General features: G+C 44.0%; 1 protein-coding gene across 2 annotated transcripts in view; it reads right to left on the reverse strand.

Moving 5' to 3' along the window:
- Positions 1-18,336, reverse strand: part of cpt1a2b (carnitine palmitoyltransferase 1A2b) — a 51,110-nt gene that overhangs the window by 29,016 nt on the left and 3,758 nt on the right. The window contains exons 2-9 of one of the 2 annotated variants that reach the window (XM_029727183.1): positions 16,328-16,470; positions 12,842-12,981; positions 11,470-11,641; positions 10,399-10,500; positions 7,546-7,683; positions 7,213-7,290; positions 5,607-5,714; positions 2,465-2,552 (exon numbers count right to left, since the gene is read on the reverse strand). In XM_029727183.1, the coding sequence (XP_029583043.1) occupies positions 2,465-2,552; positions 5,607-5,714; positions 7,213-7,290; positions 7,546-7,683; positions 10,399-10,500; positions 11,470-11,641; positions 12,842-12,981; positions 16,328-16,468 (967 nt within the window). In that variant the 5' untranslated portion in view covers positions 16,469-16,470. Of the gene's footprint in view, positions 1-2,464; positions 2,553-5,606; positions 5,715-7,212; positions 7,291-7,545; positions 7,684-10,398; positions 10,501-11,469; positions 11,645-12,841; positions 12,982-16,327; positions 16,471-18,336 lie in introns of both variants that reach the window. The other variant, XM_029727182.1, reaches the window with a different exon arrangement.

The following is an 18,336-nucleotide window of genomic DNA, read 5'->3' on the forward strand; positions in this document are numbered from 1 at the left end:
GACGAGCATATGATGATGTGCAAGTAGTGATACTGGTGTGCAAAAGAGCAGAAAAGTAAATCAAAACAATATGGGGATGAGGTAGGTAGATTGGGTGGGCTATTTACAGATGGACTATGTACAGCTGCAGCGATCGGTCAGCTGCTCAGATAGCTGATGTTTAAAGTTAGTGAGGGAAATATAAGTCTCCAGCTTCAGCGATTTTTGCAATTCGTTCCAGTCACTGGCAGCAGAGAACTGGAAGGAAAGGCGGCCAATGGAGGTGTTGGCTTTGGGGGTGACCAGTGAGATATACCTGCTGGAGCACGTGCTACGGGTGGGTGTTGTTATTGTGACCAGTGAGCTGAGATAAGGCGGAGCTTTACCTAGCATAAACATATAGATGACCTGGAGCCAGTGGTCTGGCGACGAATATGTAGAGAGGGCCAGCCGACTAGAGCATACAGGTCGCAGAGGTGGGTGGTATAAGGGGCTTTGGTAACAAAACGGATGGCACTGTGATAGACTGCATCCAGTTTGCTGAGTAGAGTATTGGAAGCTATTTTGTAGATGACGTCGCCGAAGTCGAGGATCGGTAGGATAGTCAGTTTTACTAGGGTAAGTTTGGCGGCGTGAGTGAAGGAGGCTTTGTTGCAAAATAGAAAGCCGAGTCTAGATTCAATTTTGGATTGGAGATGTTTGATATGAGTCTGGAAGGAGAGTTTACAGTCTAGCCTGACACCTAGGTATTTGTAGTTGTCCACATATTCTAGGTCAGAACCGTCCAGAGTAGTGATGCTTGTCGGGCGGGCAGTTGTGGGCAGTGATCGGTTGAAGAGCATGCAATTAGTTGTACTAGCATTTAAGAGCAGTTGGAAGCCACGGAAAGAGAGCTGTATGGCATTGAAGCTCGTCTAGAGGTTAGTTAACACAGTGTCCAAAGAAGGGCCAGAAGTATACAGAATGGTGTCGTCTGCGTAGAGGTGGATCAGGGAATCACCAGCAGCAAGAGCGACATCATTGATATATACAGAGAAAAGAGTCGGCCCGAGAATTGAACCCTGTGGTACCCCATAGACTGCCAGAGGTCCAGACAACAGACCCTCCGATTTGACACACTGAACTCTGTCTGTGAAGTAGTTGGTGAACCAGGCGAGGCAGTCATTTGAGAATTCAAGGCTATTGAGCCTGCCAATAAGAATACGGTGAATGACAGAGTCGAAAGCCTTGACCAGGTCGATGAAGACGGCTGCACAGTACTGTCTTTTATCGATGGCGGTTATGATATCGTTTAGCACCTTGAGCGTGGCTGAGGTACACCCGTGACCAGCTCGGAAACCGGATTGCACAGCGGAGAAGGTACGGTGGGATTCAAAATGGTCAGTGATCTGTTTGTTAACTTGAATTTCGAAGACTTTAGAAAGGCAGGGCAGGATGGATATTGGTCTATAACAGTTTGGGTCTAGAGTGTCACCCTCTTTGAAGAGGGGGATTACCCGCAGCAGCTTTCCAATCTTTAGGGATCTCAGACAATACGAAAGAGAGGTTGAACAGGCTGGTAATACGGTTTCCAACAATGGCGGCGGATAATTTTATAAAGAGAGGGTCCAGATTGTCTAGCCCAGCTGATTTGTACGGGTCCAGGTTTTGCAGCTCTTTCAGAACATCTACTATCTGGATTTAGGTGAAGGAGAAGCTGGGGAGGCTCGGGCAAGTAGCTGCGGGGCGTGCATAGCTGTTGGCCGGGGTAGCCAGGAGGAAAGCATGGCCAGACGTAGAGAAATGCTTATTGAAATTTCGATTATCGTGGATTTATTGGTGGTGACAGTGTTTCCTAGCCTCAGTGCAGTGGGCAGCTGGGAGGAGGTGCTCTTGTTATCAATGGACTTTACAGTGTCCCAAAACTTTTTGGAGTTAGAGCTGCAGGATGCAAATTTCTGTTTGAAAAAGCTAGCCTTTGCTTTCCTGACTGACTGCGTGTATTGGTTCCTGACTTCCCTGAACAGTTGCATATCGCGGGGAGAATTCGATGCTATTGCAGTCTGCCACAAGATGTTTTTGTGCTGGTCAAAGGCAGTCAAGTCTGGGGTGAACCAAGGGGTATATCTGTTCTTAGTTCTACATTTTTTGAAAGGGGCATACTTATTTAAGATGGTGAGGAAATTACTTTTAAAGAATGACCAGGCAACCTCGACTGACGGGATGAGGTCAAATCCTTCCAGGATACCCGAGCCAGGTCGATTAGAAAGGCCTGCTCGCAGAAGTGTTTTAGGGAGCGTTTGACAGTGATGAGGGGTGGTCGTTTGACCGCGGACCCATAGCGGATGCAGGCAAAGAGGCAGTGATCGCTGAGATCCTGATTGAAAACAGCAGAGGTGTATTTGGAGGGCAAGTTGGTCATACTGTTGCCTGCCTAATTTCCTTTATGGTCAACGCTAACAAATAAAGATTCCAAAACTGACTTTCTTTTGTGTGTGTGTATTACCAGTCTCCTCTCCTGGAGTGCGAGTAGTGTTGAACATCCTCTCACACTGAGCTGCACACAGAGGGATGACTGTACCTGGAACACGACTCTGAGTGAGAGAGAGTGAGAGAGTGAGAGAGTGAGAGAGTGAGAGAGTGAGAGAGTGAGAGAGTGCGAGAGAGAGAGAGAGAGAGAAGAGAAAAAAACTGTTCTGTAGTTACAGTATCTTCGCATTGCTTAACCTCAAATGCCATTAATTTCATCCATGACAATATTAATTTAAGAATGAGAGAGAAAGAGAGGAAGTGGAATACTTTTGACGACAGTCAGATGCATAGTTCCTTAAAAGAAAAAGACCACATCAGCGGAAAAATTATAGAACTCGATTAAAGGTCCTTCAAATGACACTTTCACACAGCTGCTTCGATATACCAAAACAGCCCATGTTGAACTGCAGTATCCATAAAGTAGGAAGAGAAAAGGAGGACAATGAGGAACTAAAAGAAAAGGGTGTTTAACAAAGTTGGCTGGCTATTATTCATTCATTTATTTGACATTTTAAAGGATTACCTATCGAGATTTATTATAATAATAATTATTATCAACTATTATTAATGTATATATTTGTTGTTATTATTATCTGACTCGTAACTCAGTGCTCCAGTTTGGTAAGATACTGCAGCATTCCTGTCACCGATGTCAACAACACCAAAGATTATGGATATACTAACAAGATGCATGTCTCTCCACCCTAACAACGGGAGTCGTTTTCCACAAAGCTGCACACTGGGCTTTCTAGCTCCCACCTGTCCTTTCTTTTGATTGGTGGATACATCTCATTATTGCAATCCTTTTTTGAATATTCAATGAGGGTTGTTGACGTCAACCGCATGTATTCAATGGAGAGAGATGTTATGCTACTAGCCTCATACCATGAATATGCATAGCCATCGAGACAAATCCGATATAAAGTGGGGGTTTTTCTCAAAGTTGCCGGGATGTCACGTGTCCTACTTATATCAGTACTTAAGCGTCACGAAACTTCTATTAGATTTAATAAACCTCACGTAGCAAATACGCCATACATTTGTTCGTTGACCAAATTTGACACTCTCTCATTGATCCCCATACAGAAATCCATTGCTTGGTGGGCGAAACAATGAAAAAACACGCCACCTGCTGGAGGGAGACAGATTTTGCACCGAGTTGGGTCTCTCTCCTCTCTGACAACACCCACCCGCATCTACAAACTGACACAGTGCTGTAAAACGACAGTTAGACAGAATCAGGTTTGACCAGCCACATAGTTCTATTCATATAAACTATGTCTGCAGCAACAGCAGTCCAGTACAGACAGTTTGGGGAGTCTCACTACTATTCCAATCGGTTCCTTGGATCGTTAACTTGATACATTTTCACTGAATAATAACGTGCATAACCAGGTCAGCTCAGTACAGCTCGGCTTAGTAGTTAGAAAAGGGTATAGCTCTTCACTGGTGGTGGTGTAGTACAGTGTACAGCGGGTATAGAAAGTCACCACCCTCTTTCAAAATGTTCGCCTTTTGTTGCCTTACAGAATGAAATGAAAACACATAAAATCAGACTTTTTCCGGCTGTGAATTATACTTTTTTTTTTACTCTTAAAATGTGTTAAAAGTAAAACAGTAAAATATCCTATTTGGATAAGTGAACACGCTCCTCTGAGTGAATACTTGGTGGAACCACCTTTTGCTTGAATTACATCCTCGAGTCTCGTTGAATACGTCTCTACTAACTTTACTAATATTTGCACATTCTTCCTTGCAGAATTGTTCATGCTCAGTCAAATTGCATGGTGACCGCTCATTGACTGCAAGTCATTCCACAGATTCAATGGGATTTAAGTTGGGGCTCTGACTAGGCCACTCAAGGACATTTACCTTCTTGTCCTTCAGCCACTGTACGGTTGCTTTGGTGATGTGCTTTGTGTCATTATCATGTTGAAACTTGAACCATCTTCCCATTTTCAACTTCCTGGCAGAGGGCCGCAGGTTCTCCTGCACTGGCCATTTTCCCTTCAATCCTGACAGGTGCTCCTGTCCCCGCTGAAGAGAAACACCCCCACAACAGGATGCTGCCACTGCCGTGCTTTACTGTAGGCGTGGTGTTCTTTACCGTAGGCGTGGTGTTCTTTACCGTAGGCGTGGTGTTCTTTACCGTAGGCGTGGTGTTCTTTACCGTAGGCGTGGTGTTCTTTACCGTAGGCATGGGGTTCTTTGGGTGGAAATATGTACTGGGTTTTCACCAGACATATCGTTTTGCATTCAGGCCAAAAAGTTCCATTTTGGTCTCATCTGACCAAAGCACCTTTTGCCACTTGGCCTCGGAATCTACAATGCTCTTTTTGGCAAAGCTCAAATGAGACTTGATGTGGTTTTTTTAGAGGGGTGTTTTTTTTCATGCCACCCTCCCATAGAGGCCAGATTTGTGGAGCGCTTGTGATATTTTGGTCACATGCACAGTCTTTGTCATAAAGGCCTGAAGCTCCTAAAAAGTCGCCATTGGCTTCTTGGTAGCCTCTCCGATCAGTCTCCTCCTTGCCCGGTCATCCAGTTTGGAGGGACGGCCTGATCTATGCAGGGTCTGGGTTGTGCCATACTCCTTCCACTTCTTAATAAATGGTGTTAACTGTGCTCCGAGGGATAGACAAAGCCTTTGAAATCTTTTTATATCTATCCCCTGACTTTCCACAACTTTATCTCGTAGATCTTTTGAAGGTACCTTTTCCGCCCAGTCGCACTACTAAGCAGTGGAGTCCTCTATGAACAACTGGTTTTATTCTGAACTAATCAAAGTCACTACAATTACAGATGTAGGCCAATTAGCTTGATTTGTGATCTGGAAGTTGGTTGGTTGAAACTCAGAAAGTTTGCAATTCTAAAGGGGGGGGGGGGGGTTCACTTATCCAAATAGGGTATTTTACTGTTTTACTTTTAATTAATTTTCAGATTTTTTATCTATTTTTTCCCCACTTGGATATTGTGGGTTAAATAAAGCAATAAAAAGTCACATTTTATGTGTTTTCATTTCAGGCTGTAAGGCAACAAAAGGTGAACATTTGAAAGGGGGTGGTGACTTTCTATACCCGCTGTATATGTGTACTAGTACTGGTAGCAGGACTCACGGGCGTTAGCTGCTCACTGTTAACCTTGCGCCGGTAGAGCAGCAGAGCAGTGATGGTGTTGCCGGCCCTCGCTGCCTGGATGGGCGTGGGAGTCACATACAGAAAGTCCTAGTGGAGAAGAGGGGAGGGGTCAGAGATGAAGGTGTGAGAGAGACAAAAATAAAATGGAAAAGGGAGTGTGAGACAGAGACAGACAGGGACAGACAAGAGTCAGCGGGAGGGAGAGCCAGCGGGAGGGAGAGCCAGCGGGAGGGAGAGCCAGCGGGAGGGAGAGCCAGCGGGAGGGAGAGCCAGCGGGAGGGAGAGCCAGCGGGAGGGAGAGCCAGCGGGAGGGAGACAGACACAGAAAGAGACAGACAGACAAAGGTAAGGACATGTGGCACTACAGCAGGTTTCTGGGAGCAATATTTCCAGCATTTCTGGAAGTCGAGGAATTCCTGCCCCAGCCCTGTCTCTGGAATGTCACAATAAGCAAATAGAGAGGGGCAAGATGAGGGAGAGGGCGCTCTAGGGTTTTGGACGGTTGGAGAACTGAAGGTCTGAGAACTGAAGGCATGAAGGAGGGAAGGAGGGGGGTATATGTTGCAGGAGAGAGAGAGGAAGAGTATCACAGACAGTATAACAGTGCATTTAAAGTGTACACAGAGTATCCCAAACATTAGGAACACCTTAATATTGAGTTGCGCACCCTCAACCCCCCCTTTTGCCTTCAGAACAGCCTCAACTTCCAAAAGGGATGCTGGCCCATGTTGACTCCAATGCTTCCCACAGTTGTGTCAAGTTGGATGGATGTCCTTTGGGTGGTGGACCATACTTGATACACACGGGACACTGCTTTGTGTGAAAAACCCAGCAGTGTTGGCACCTACTACCTACCATACCTCGTTCAAAGGCACTTTCCATTTTTTGTCTTGCCCATTCACCCTTGGAATGGCACACATATACATCTCACCTGTCTCAAAGCTTAAAAAAATATATATATATACCCCTTTTTTCTTCCCAATTTTGTGATATACAATTGGTAGTTACAGTCTAGTCCCATCGCTGCAACTCCCGTACCGACTCGAGAGAGGTGAAGGTCGAGAGCCATGTGTCCTCCGAAACACGACCCTGCCAAGCCACACTGCTTCTTGACACACTGCTCGCTCAGAAGCCAGCCGCACCAACGTGTCGGAGGAAACACCATACAACTGACCACCGGGGTCAGCGTGCATGCGCCCGGCCCGCCACAAGGTGTCGCTAGAGCGCGATGGGACAAGGACATCCCGGCCAGCCAAACCCTCCCCTAACCCGGACGACGCTAGGCCAATTGTGCGCCGGCCGCCTCATGGATCTCCCGGTCACTGGGTCTGTAGATCCGCCTCAAGCACTGCCGTGCAGGGCCTTAGACTGCTGTGCCACTCGGGGTGCCCCAAAAAATCCTTATTTAACCTGTCTCCTCCCCTTCATCTACACATATTGAAGTGGATTTAACAAGTGACATCAATAAGGGATCATAGCTTTCACCTGGATTCACCTGGTCAGTCTATGTCATGGAAAGAGCAGGTATTCTTAATGTTTTGTATACCCAGTGTATGTCTATAGTGTATCGTGGGAAGAGCAATACCATGCCATAGTAGTTGCTGTTGACCATGATGGGGCCTCGTCCTCTCAGGTAGATGTACTCCTCCCACCAGTCACTCACCTGACAGACAGACAGACAGACAGACAGACAGACAGACAGACAGACAGAGAGACAGAGAGACAGAGAGACAGAGAGACAGAGAGACAGAGAGACAGAGAGACAGAGAGACAGAGAGACAGAGAGACAGAGAGACAGAGAGACAGAGATTAGAAGTGAAATCATGACACTACAACAGCTATGAGCCTAAGTGATCGAGCGAACTGTGTATGTGTTTGTGTGTGAACAAACAGTGTGTGCAGCAGTGAGTCTACTCACATAGTTGGTAGCCCACAGAGCTTTGAGCTTGAGATAGCGCTGCAACCTGTTCCCCAGACTGTTCTCAAACTGAGCCGCCAACACAGTCATCCGCTGGAACCCCGGGCCACTCAGCAACGGACGCACCGACTCCAGGTACTAAGTGAGAGAGACCCACCACACACACCTCGGTTCAAAACAGTGTACTGTGGTGTCTTCATTAGTTGTACACCATAGAAAAACGTGTAGCACCTTAGCTAAACATTCTGCAACGGAAACCGTTTACTCCGAGCTTCAATTTTTTTTGCAACAAAAACAAGAGTTTCTATTGGAAAAATTCAGCTAGGTCCTTCCCGGTATCATTCTGTTTGCCTCCGTTTGATTTCTAGTGAATACACCCCAGGTATGAATGTTGCACCCATTCCACTCTGATTCAGTCCATTCTATTTAAAATGACCAAGATAAAATGGATGTTCAATCGTTTTCAGTTTTCAGGTGACAACCAAACTCTGTCAGGTTGGTTGTTGATCATCGCTAGACAGCCATTTTCAAGCAGATTTAAGTCAAAACTGTAAGTACGCCATTCAGGAACGTTCAACGTCGTCTTGGTAAGCAACTCCAATTGAACATCTAGGCCATGTGCTGTTATAATCTCCACCCGGCACAGCCAGAAGAGGCCTGGCCACCCCTCATAGCCTGGTTCCTCTCTAGGTTTCTTCCTAGGTTTTGGCCTTTCTAGGGAGTTTTTCCTAGCCACCGTGCTTCTACACCTGCATTGCTTGCTGTTTGGGGTTTTAGGCTGGGTTTCTGTACAGCACTTTGAGATATCAGCTGATGTAAGAAGGGCTATATAAATACATTTGATTTTGATATATTTGGCCTTGGGTTTGAGGTTATTTTCCTGCTGAAAAGGTGAATATGCCTCCCAGTAACCACATATCCATCCACAGTTGATATGTGGGTAAAGTCATACCGTATAAAACAAAATCCCGACAGCTGTGATAGAAACAGGAAGTTTCACAAAAATGGTATAAAACGCTGACACAATGTGTTCGTTCGACACGGCGACATCTTTTTGTGTCTGTAAAACGAATTGCGCGAGAAATGGCAGTGCATGTGTTGTGTTGGATTTGCCCCAAACATAATGCTTTGTATTCGATAAAAAGTAAATTTCTTTGACACATTTTTTGCAGTATTACTTTAGTGCCTTATTGCGAACAGGATGGATGATTTGGAATATTTTTTATTCTGTACAGGCTTCCGTCTTTTTACATTGTCACTTAGGTTAGTATTTTGAAGTAACTGCAACGTTGTTGATCCATCCTCAGTTGTCTCCTGTCACAGCCATTAAACGGAGTAACTGTTTTAAAGTTAACGCTGGCCGCATGGTGAATTCCCCAAGCAGTTTCCTTCCGCTCCAGGAAACGGAGTTAGGAAGGACGCCTGTATCTTTGTAGTGACTGGGTATATTGATACACCATCCAAAGTGTAATTGATCATTGATAAGTGTAATTGATGTTCGTGGGCTATACTCAGCCCTGTCTCAGGGTAGTAAGTTGGTGGTTGAAGATATCCCTCTAGTGGTGTGGGGGCTGTGCTATGGCAAAGTGGGTGGAGTTATATCCTGCCTGGTTGGCCCTGTCCAGGGGTATCGTCAGACGGGGCCACAATGTCTCCCGACCCCTCCTGTCTCAGCCTCCAGTATTTATTCTGCAATAGTTTATGTGTCGGGGGGCTAGGGTCAGTCTGTTATATCGGAAGTATTTCTCCTGTCTTATCCGGTGTCTTGTGTGAATTTAAGTATGCTCCCTCTAATTCTCTCTCTCCCTCCCTCCCCTCCCCGAGGACCTGAGCCCATGCCTCAGGACTACCTAGCCTGATGACTCCTTGCTGTCCCCAGTCCACCTGGTCGTGCTGCTGCTCCAGTTTCAACTGTTCTGCCTGCGGCTATGGAACCCTGACCTGTTGCCCGGACGTGCTACCTTGTCACAGACCTGCTGTTTTCGACTCTCTCTACCACACCTGCTGTCTCTAACTCTGAATGATCGGCTATGAAAAGCCAACTGACATTTACTCCTGAGGTGTTGACCTGTTTCACCCTCTACTACCACAGTGATTATTATTATTATTATTATTATTATTAGACCCTGCTGGTCATCTATGAATGTTTGAATATCTTGGCCGTGTACTGTTATAATCTCAACCCGGACAGCCAGAAGAGGACTGGCCACCCCTCATAGCCTGGTTCCACTCTAGGTTTCTTCCTAGGTTCCTGCCTTTTTAGGGAGTTTTTTCTAGCCACCGTGCTTCTACATCTGAATTGCTTGCTGTTTGGGGTTTTAGGCTGGGTTTCTGTATAGCGGCAGTGTAGCTTAGTGGTTAGAGTGTTGGACTAGTAACCGAAAGGTTGCAAGATCGAATCCCCGAGCTGACAATGTATGAAATCTGTTGTTCTGCCCCTGAACAAGGCAGTTAACCCACTGTTCCTAGGCCGTCATTGAAAATAAGAATTTGCTCTTAACTGACTTGCCTAGTTAAATAAAGATAAAATAAATAAAAATAGAACTTTGTGACATCGGATGATGTAAAATGGGCTTTATAAATACATTTGATTGGTTTAATACTTATTGACATTTCAGCTTTTAATTTAAAAAAATCCTGTTTGACACTATGGGGTATTGTGTGTAAATCAGTGACACAAAATCTAAATATAATAAATTTTCAATGCAGGCTGTAACACAGCAAAATTTTTACAAATTCAAGGGGTGTGAATACTTTCTGAAGCCACTATATCTCCGCCACTAGGGTGAACTGGGCACTCTTAGGTTGGTTATGCGTTTGGGGGAAGCGGATCCTGGATCTGTGCACACTCACCCTCTCCAGTGTGTCTTTGATGGGCGGGACGGGCAGGCAAGGAAGAGAGGTCTGATAGCTGTACAGGAGAGGCTTCCTGCCAGACAGCAGACGCACCAGGGTCTGAGAGAGGGGGGGGAGTGGGAGAGAGAACATCAATGAATCTACTAAAACTACAATCACAGCACAACCAAAGATTTTTTATAACTAAACCAAGATAGACCACAGCCTGTCGTTTCCAATGGGAACAAATTAGTCATAGTGGGCGGAACAAGCAAGGAGGTGGGCAGAGTCAAGCACGAGCTAGCGAGATCCTATTGGTGTTTTCTAGCGCGTGTCTGCATATTTCCGTTAGGGAACGCCTCCTCTGTGATGTGCGCGTGAGCAATAACTCAATTCGCCTTTGCACTCCTAAACAACGTGATTTTTTAAAACTTTGGCAAAGGGTAAAGTCTACAAAACTTAGTCCGCTCTTTTCATAACAGATTTTACTTTTGGGAATATTAAAACTGTATTGAGATCAAATGTTTCGTCGATGAGAAAATGTGTAGAATGTCGGCCAAAAGTTTCCTCATTGAGAGAGAGAATACATTAAATGATTACATTATAGTAGTAGACTGGTTGTCAGTGCGGCTGTAGATCAAGTAACATGGGGACCTCTGTTGGTCAAACGTAGAAGATTACAGCCCTCTACTGGCATGAATTTTAAGAACAGGTCCTACCCACGTCAGCTGGTTATTGTCATGAAAGAGACTGCCAGTCTCACGGTAATTGACTGTTAATATAATCCACTCGCCACCATATTTGGCAGGTGAGTGGAAACGCCAAGCGGATGCTACACATTTATACATCCAGCGAAATATCTGTCTCATTGTTCCCCATCTGTGGTACAACTGCAGCGACCTCTCCTGTTAATGCTTTTGCCACTGCGTGTACTATCGCCACAACAAATACCACTACCAGTGATTACAATATCACTATTATTCCATCCATCAATATACTAGAGAAAAACGGAAAAACCGTGCTAGAGTGAGAAGCACAAAGAGGGTTTCCTCATTAAGGTTTCCACTGTCTCCGGCATAGCATGCATACCACCCAGACTTTGGTGGTGGTGGAGATGTGTCCGTGCTGCTCGAACATCCAGCGGTGGTAGGAGAGCAGCAGCTTGAGACAGAACCTCAGGGTCAGGATGAGCGACAGCCACAGCAGGGTACTGAACACCAGCACTGACAGCATGGTCTGGCCCTGGACACTCAGAGAAAGACTACTGGTGGGGGAGAGGAGAGAGAAGAGAGGCGAGAGAGGATACATTAAATGATTACATTATAGTAGTAGACTGGTTGTCAGTGCGGCTGTAGATCTGCGAGAGACTAAGAAAACATCACTGGATAAAAGAAAAACAAGTAACATGAGGACCTCTGTTGGTCAAACGTAGAAGATTAGAGCCCTCTACTGGCATGAATTTTAAGAACAGGTCCTACCCACGTCAGCCGGTTATTGTCATGAAAGAGACTGCCAGTCTCACGGTAATTGACTGTTGATTAATATAAATCACGTTTAGCATCTCCAGGCCTCCATTACAAGCCACTGATGCGCGCCTCTGGAACACCTAGATCTAATGAATTAATTGAATATACAACATCACAATAAATCCATTATTTATTGTAGTCAGGTCTAAAGAAACATTATGATGTGAAGAAAATGTATTTCCGAAGAACAGAATATGATCTGGCCTACTGTATGTTATCTGGCTATGGCTGCAGGCTTGTTCATTAATCAGACAAGATATGCTTATAAGTCCCGTGCCATTATTTTATACTATATGATTTTATAGTAAGAAGAATATAACTTAACTTCGCTGAATAAAACCGAAAGGATATTTTTCCCATTCATGTGCATGTGAAGCGGCTATCTTGAGCGTAAAAGTGATCATTTGAAACAGGTCCTATACACTATATTTTGAGTTATTTGGCAACTTTATTTGTGAATGATACAAGCCTTAGAATGTCTTAGAAATCAAAACATTCATGGGCTGCATGGTGCGACTATAGGCTATTGATGATTTGAGAAAGTGGCAACAACAAAAAGCTTGCGCTCTGTTCCTTGCCTCTGGCTGCATGTGCTGTTCTCTCATCATGTGAACATATTTTCACCTATCACGCTATTCTCAATTCCATCTTGTCTTTTCTAATATGTAAAATATGTTTCGATTTAGAATGGCCCACTATTAAATGGGGGAGAAAAAAAATATTCACACACACACAATGAATGTTATCATGGGAGGAGAGAGCAGGAATGTGAGTATACATAAATGGTAAAGTGAGTCAGCCATGACTAGAGTCAACTGAGCCCAGGATGTAGATTTAATAAGGGCATAGGTCATGTGTAGTATAACATTAATTATAAACTGGGTGGTTCTACTCTTCCTCCCTAGGGAGAGGTAGTGAGTAATATAGCTAGTTACCTGACGGGCAGGTGCTCCTGGATTTTGGCAATGAGGCCCATGGAGGGGTCAGAGCGCATGTACATGGTGGCCAGGATGGCTATGACAACAAACAGCCAGGAGGAAGGGCTGGCGGGGTACACCCCTTTGATCACCCTGTTCTGTCACCACAGAAGAAGAAGACCACAGTGTGAATATACTGTACATAGAATATGATATGGTAGGACTGGTAGAAAACACAGGTAAAGGTCAGTGTACAGGATTCTTAAAGACCAGTAGAAAAACATAGTGTCAGTATATAGGATGAATTGGATATGGTTACCTGAGGAATAGTAAAGAAAGTAGTAGATATGCATAAGGATGAAAGTGAAGGTGATATACTGTATATTCATATGAATATACACTGTACATACACACACACACACACACACGTATTCATTCAAGGGTTTTTCCTTATTTTTCCTATTTTCTACATTGTGAGCTGCATCAGATGACCTGGCCTCCACAATCACCCGACTTCAACCCAATTAAGATGGTTTGGGATGAGTTTGACTGCAGAGTGAAGGAAAAGCAGCCAACAAGTGCTCAGCATATGTGAGAACTCCTTCAAGACTGTTGGAAAAGCATTCCAGGTGAAGAGAGAATTCCAAGAGTGTGTAAAGCCGTCATCAAGGCAAAGGGTGGCTACTTGAAAGAATCTCAAATATATTTTGATTTGTTTAACACTTTTTTTGGTTACTACATGATTCCATATGTGTTATTTTATAGTTTTGATGTCTTCACTATTATTCTACAATGTAGAATATAGCAAAAACAAAACAAAAAACCCTTGAATGAGTAGTTGTGACCAAACTTTTGACTGGTACTGTAAATAAATGTAAAGGACTGGTGTAGAGGAAGATGTGGTACATACTGAACCCTTCATCTCAACGTCACCCAAATCAAACTCTTAAACATGCCTGAGGCAGGAGTCTGATAAGGAACTGTTGCACACAAAAGGAAACAATCCAACGCTGGAGTTGAAACAAAAACTTGAAGAGCGGGTTTTGGCTACGCTTTCAAGTCAACGTCTCTCGTGACAATGTCTGAGCATGCACGGGGTCGCCATAGAAACCAGGTTGGGAGGCGGTTGAGCACGAGTTCAATACTTTTACTTTTAACGTACATGAAGGCCTAGTCATTACTGAGCCTTCTTTGCTTGTAAATATCCTTTGATATCTGTTGTTTTAAAATGTGATTTTGTCTGTATGTAATGATTGCTGCAAAATGAATTGCCTCGGAAGATATTAAAGTTAACTAAACTAGTTGAGCACTACAGCATAGACAACGTGAGGGAAGTGACATTGCGTTAAAAAAAAGCCATGCGACACAAACTCACAACAACAACAAAAAACACTTATCGGCACAGCTGTCCAGTGAGCAGAGCAAAATACTGTAAGTAATGTGCTAACAAAAAGGTATTTGTTGACATATTTATACATCAAAGTCCAGCTCGTTTCCCTCTGCATCAGGCTCTGTAGCACCTACATACTGCATTTCACAGAACATGAACACACACGCGTACATTCTCTCATACATAGACACACACACACACTCATGTTGTCCTATATACAGTATATGTATACAGTACCAGTGTCAAATGTCTTGGCACACCTACTCATTCAAGGGTTTTTCTTTATTTTATCCATTTCCTACATTGTAGAATAATAGTGAAGAAATCAAAACTATGAAATAACACGTTGTAACCAAAAAAAGTGTTGAACAAATCAAAATATATTTTAATTTCTTCAAAGTAACCACTCCTTGCCTTGATGACAGCTTTGCACACTTGGCATTCTCTCAACCAGCTTCACCTGGAATGCTTTTCTAACAGTCATGAAGGAGTTCCCACATATGCTGAGCACTTGTTGGCTGCTTTTCCTTCAATCTGCAGTCCAACTCATCCCAAACCATCTCAATTGGGTTGAGGTCGGGTGATTGTGGAGGCCAGGTCATCTGATGCAACACTCCATCACTCTCCTTCTTGGTCAAATAGCCCTTACACAGCCTGGAGCTGTGTTTTGGATCATTGTCCTGTTGAAAAACAAATGATAGTCCCACGCAGCTCAAAGCAGATGGGATAGTGTATCGCTGCAGAATGTTGTGGTAGCCATGCTGGTAAAGTGTGCCTTGAATTCTAAATAAATAACAAAGTGTCAACACCAAAGCACTCCCACACCATCACACCTCCTCCTCCATGCTTCACGGTGGGAACCACACATGCAGAGATCATCCGTTCACTTACTCTGCATCTCACAAAGACAAGAAAATATATATATCTAATTTGGACTCATCACACCAAAGGACAGATTTCCACCGGTCTAATGTCCATTGCTCGTGTTTCTTGGCCCAAGCAAGTCTCTTCTTATTATTGGTGTCCTTTAGTAGTGGTTTCTTTGCAGCAATTTCACCATGAAGGCCTGATTCACGCAGTCTCCTCTGAACAGTTGATGTTGAGATGTGTCTGTTCCTTGAACTCTGTGAAGCATTTATTTGGGCTGCAATCTGAGGTGCAGTTAACTCTAATGAATTTATCCTCTGCAGCAGAAGAAACTCTGGGTCTTCCTTTCCTGTGGCGGACCTCATGAGAGCCAGTTTCATCATAGCACTTGATAGTTTTTGCGACTGCACTCTTGAAAATATCCGGATTGACTGACTTTCATGTCTTAAAGTAATGGACTGTTGTTTCTCTTTGCTTATTCGAGCTGTTCTTGGTCTTTTACCAAGTAGGGCTAACTTCTGTATACCACCCCTACCTTGTCACAACACAACTGATTGGCTCAAATGTATTAAAGAAAGAAATTCCACAAATTAACTTTTAACAAGGCACACCTGTTAATTGAAACGCATTCCAGGTGACTACCTCATGAAGCTAGTTGAGAGAATGCCAAGAGTTTGGCTACTTTGAAAAATCTCATATGGAAAATATATTTTGATTTGTTTAACACTTTTTTGGTTATTCCATGTGTGTTATTTCATAGTTTTGTCTTCACTATTATTCTACAATGTAGAAAATAGTACAAATAAGTAAAAACCCTTGAATGAATAGGTGTGTCCAAACGTTCGACTGGTACTGTATGTGTGAAATTAGTTTTGATTTAGAATGAATCATTATCATTCACTGTCTCTGCACAGGGACAGGGGGGAAATACATGTCATCTATGCACTTAAATAGCAAATGGAGGATGCTTTTTCCATGGTTCATTTTCATGCCAGCCAGGCAGGCTATACTCCTGTTGTAAAGTGGCTGTAGGTAATAACGCAAGATACGTTATTACTACTGTAAGTCGCTCTGGATAAGAGCGTCTGCTAAATGACCAAAAATGTAAATGTAATACGTTCTGAGCAAATAATGTAAGAAATAACAGACACTAAAAAAAATACTGCAAAGTTGTCTCTGCACCATTTTGTTATCAAACACACACACATACACACACAACTACCCACACCCCCTTGGTCATTCTTTACCCTCATGCGGCTGATCCTCTTCTTCCAGGAGCGCAGGCCAGAGAGGTAGATCTGGGACAGGGCCTGGTAGGAAAGGCGCAGGTCGATCCCCTCGGGGGTGATGGTGAACTGGAAAGCCACTGCCTGGTGGGCCTCTGCCATCGCTACGGAAACAGGACCAGAGTCACATACAATCATCTATTAAACAGGAAAATACACAGTTACAACTACAGCACCATCACTATAGAAACAGGACCATACAGTTGCATAAAATATTGTACTGAGGGTCTACCTCAGGGCTCTCCAACCCTGTTCCTGGAGATCTACTGTCCTCTAGGTTTTCACTCCAACCCTGTTCCTGGAGATCTACTGTCCTCTAGGTTTTCACTCCAACCCTGTCCCTGGAGATCTACTGTCCTCTAGGTTTTCACTCCAACCCTGTCCCTGGAGATCTACTGTCTAGGTTTTCACTCCAACACTAATTTCGCACACCTGATTCTAATAATTCGCTGCTGGATAAGCTGAATGAGGTTAATTACAACAGGGTTGGAGTGAAAACCTACAGGACGTTAGCTCTCCAGGAACAGGGTAGGAGAGCCCTGGTCTACATCTTCAAGTTTCAGGCCCGACCGAGGTACTGCAGACAATGTATTCAGAAAGCAGGATTCCCCATTTTAGTCAATGGGAGTATGACAGTCATTGTGGTCAATATTCATGATATTAAAAAAACAATAATAATAATGTAATGTCATAACGCAATCATTGTACCAACACTTGCTTCTACTTCACCAGAAGTTAATCTTTGAACTGCTCTATCTTTCTTATTAATCGCACACAGAAGAAGTTATAAATGTTAATTTGCAGCCTGCAGTACCCTGTCGGCCTTCAACTTGAGACACTCGATGAGAGGGGGCTGCACTGAGCTAGCCTGCAAAGTCACTTCCCGGAGTAGCTCAAACTGCACGTGCAACATTTCCAAAAAGTCCTCCATGAAGCAAGATGGTGACATGCTGAAACGACACTTTCCGCTGTTCAACTGCGCCACTGCGACTTCACATAGGACACAATGGGGCGACGCCATCAATGGCTCCGTCCATCGAGTCCACTGACAATAACGATCCACAGATGATGAGATGATCTGTCTGTGACATTTCAACCATGATATATGATATTAATATCTATTCGGTAGGGCCGGGACGATACCAAGCATTGCGATACTTGTTAGTATCGCGGCAAGGAAACAAAACACGAAGCGGATGTAACTTCATTATGAAATGTTGGAAACAAACATCGTTATGTTGTCATCCAGAATGACATGTATTTATTTTCCAAGCTATAGCACACTATTTTACCAGCAGCAGGTGTTTAAAGGACCAAAGAGTTTGGTCTGCTTCGTGTTGACATTTTTGCCATGTAAGAAATATTGTGATGCTGGTATCGTCACAGCCTATATCGAAGAGAAAGAAAAAAACATTAGCATGAATTGAATCAAGTTTTGGTGAACGGCAATGTGCCACTGTTCAGTATACTTTCAGATCTACATAAAGAGCCTAGGTCCATTAGGTCTACATGACTTCTGTCAATGACAACCTGTCCGTGCAGTTCTAGTCTCTGTCATTCCTTACATGGTTGAAATGGATCATTTCCAAATGTCAAAGCTATAAGTGTAGCCTATACTGTAACTGTGCCGTGAAAGATGCACAAATGTGTGAGGGCACGCTGGTACAGCTTGCCACTGTTGTGTGACGGTTCGCATCATACCAACGTGACTGAACCGATTCCAGTTGTAATAGCTACACACTGACACACACAACATTGGCCCAGGATGTGATGGTTGACCTATACACCCACATTTAAAACCGCACACAGAAGGAACTATAAAAGATCATTTGCAGCCTGCAGTACCCCGTTGGCCTTCAACTTGAGCTACTCAATGAGAGGGCAGCACTGAGCTAGCTTGCAACGTCACTTGCTGGAGTAGCTCAAAAAACAGAGAGAGAGCGAGAGAGCGCGAGAGAGAGAGAGAGAGA

This window comes from Salmo trutta, chromosome 32 (genome assembly GCF_901001165.1).
Source record: "Salmo trutta chromosome 32, fSalTru1.1, whole genome shotgun sequence".
Taxonomy (NCBI): Eukaryota; Metazoa; Chordata; class Actinopteri; order Salmoniformes; family Salmonidae; genus Salmo; species Salmo trutta.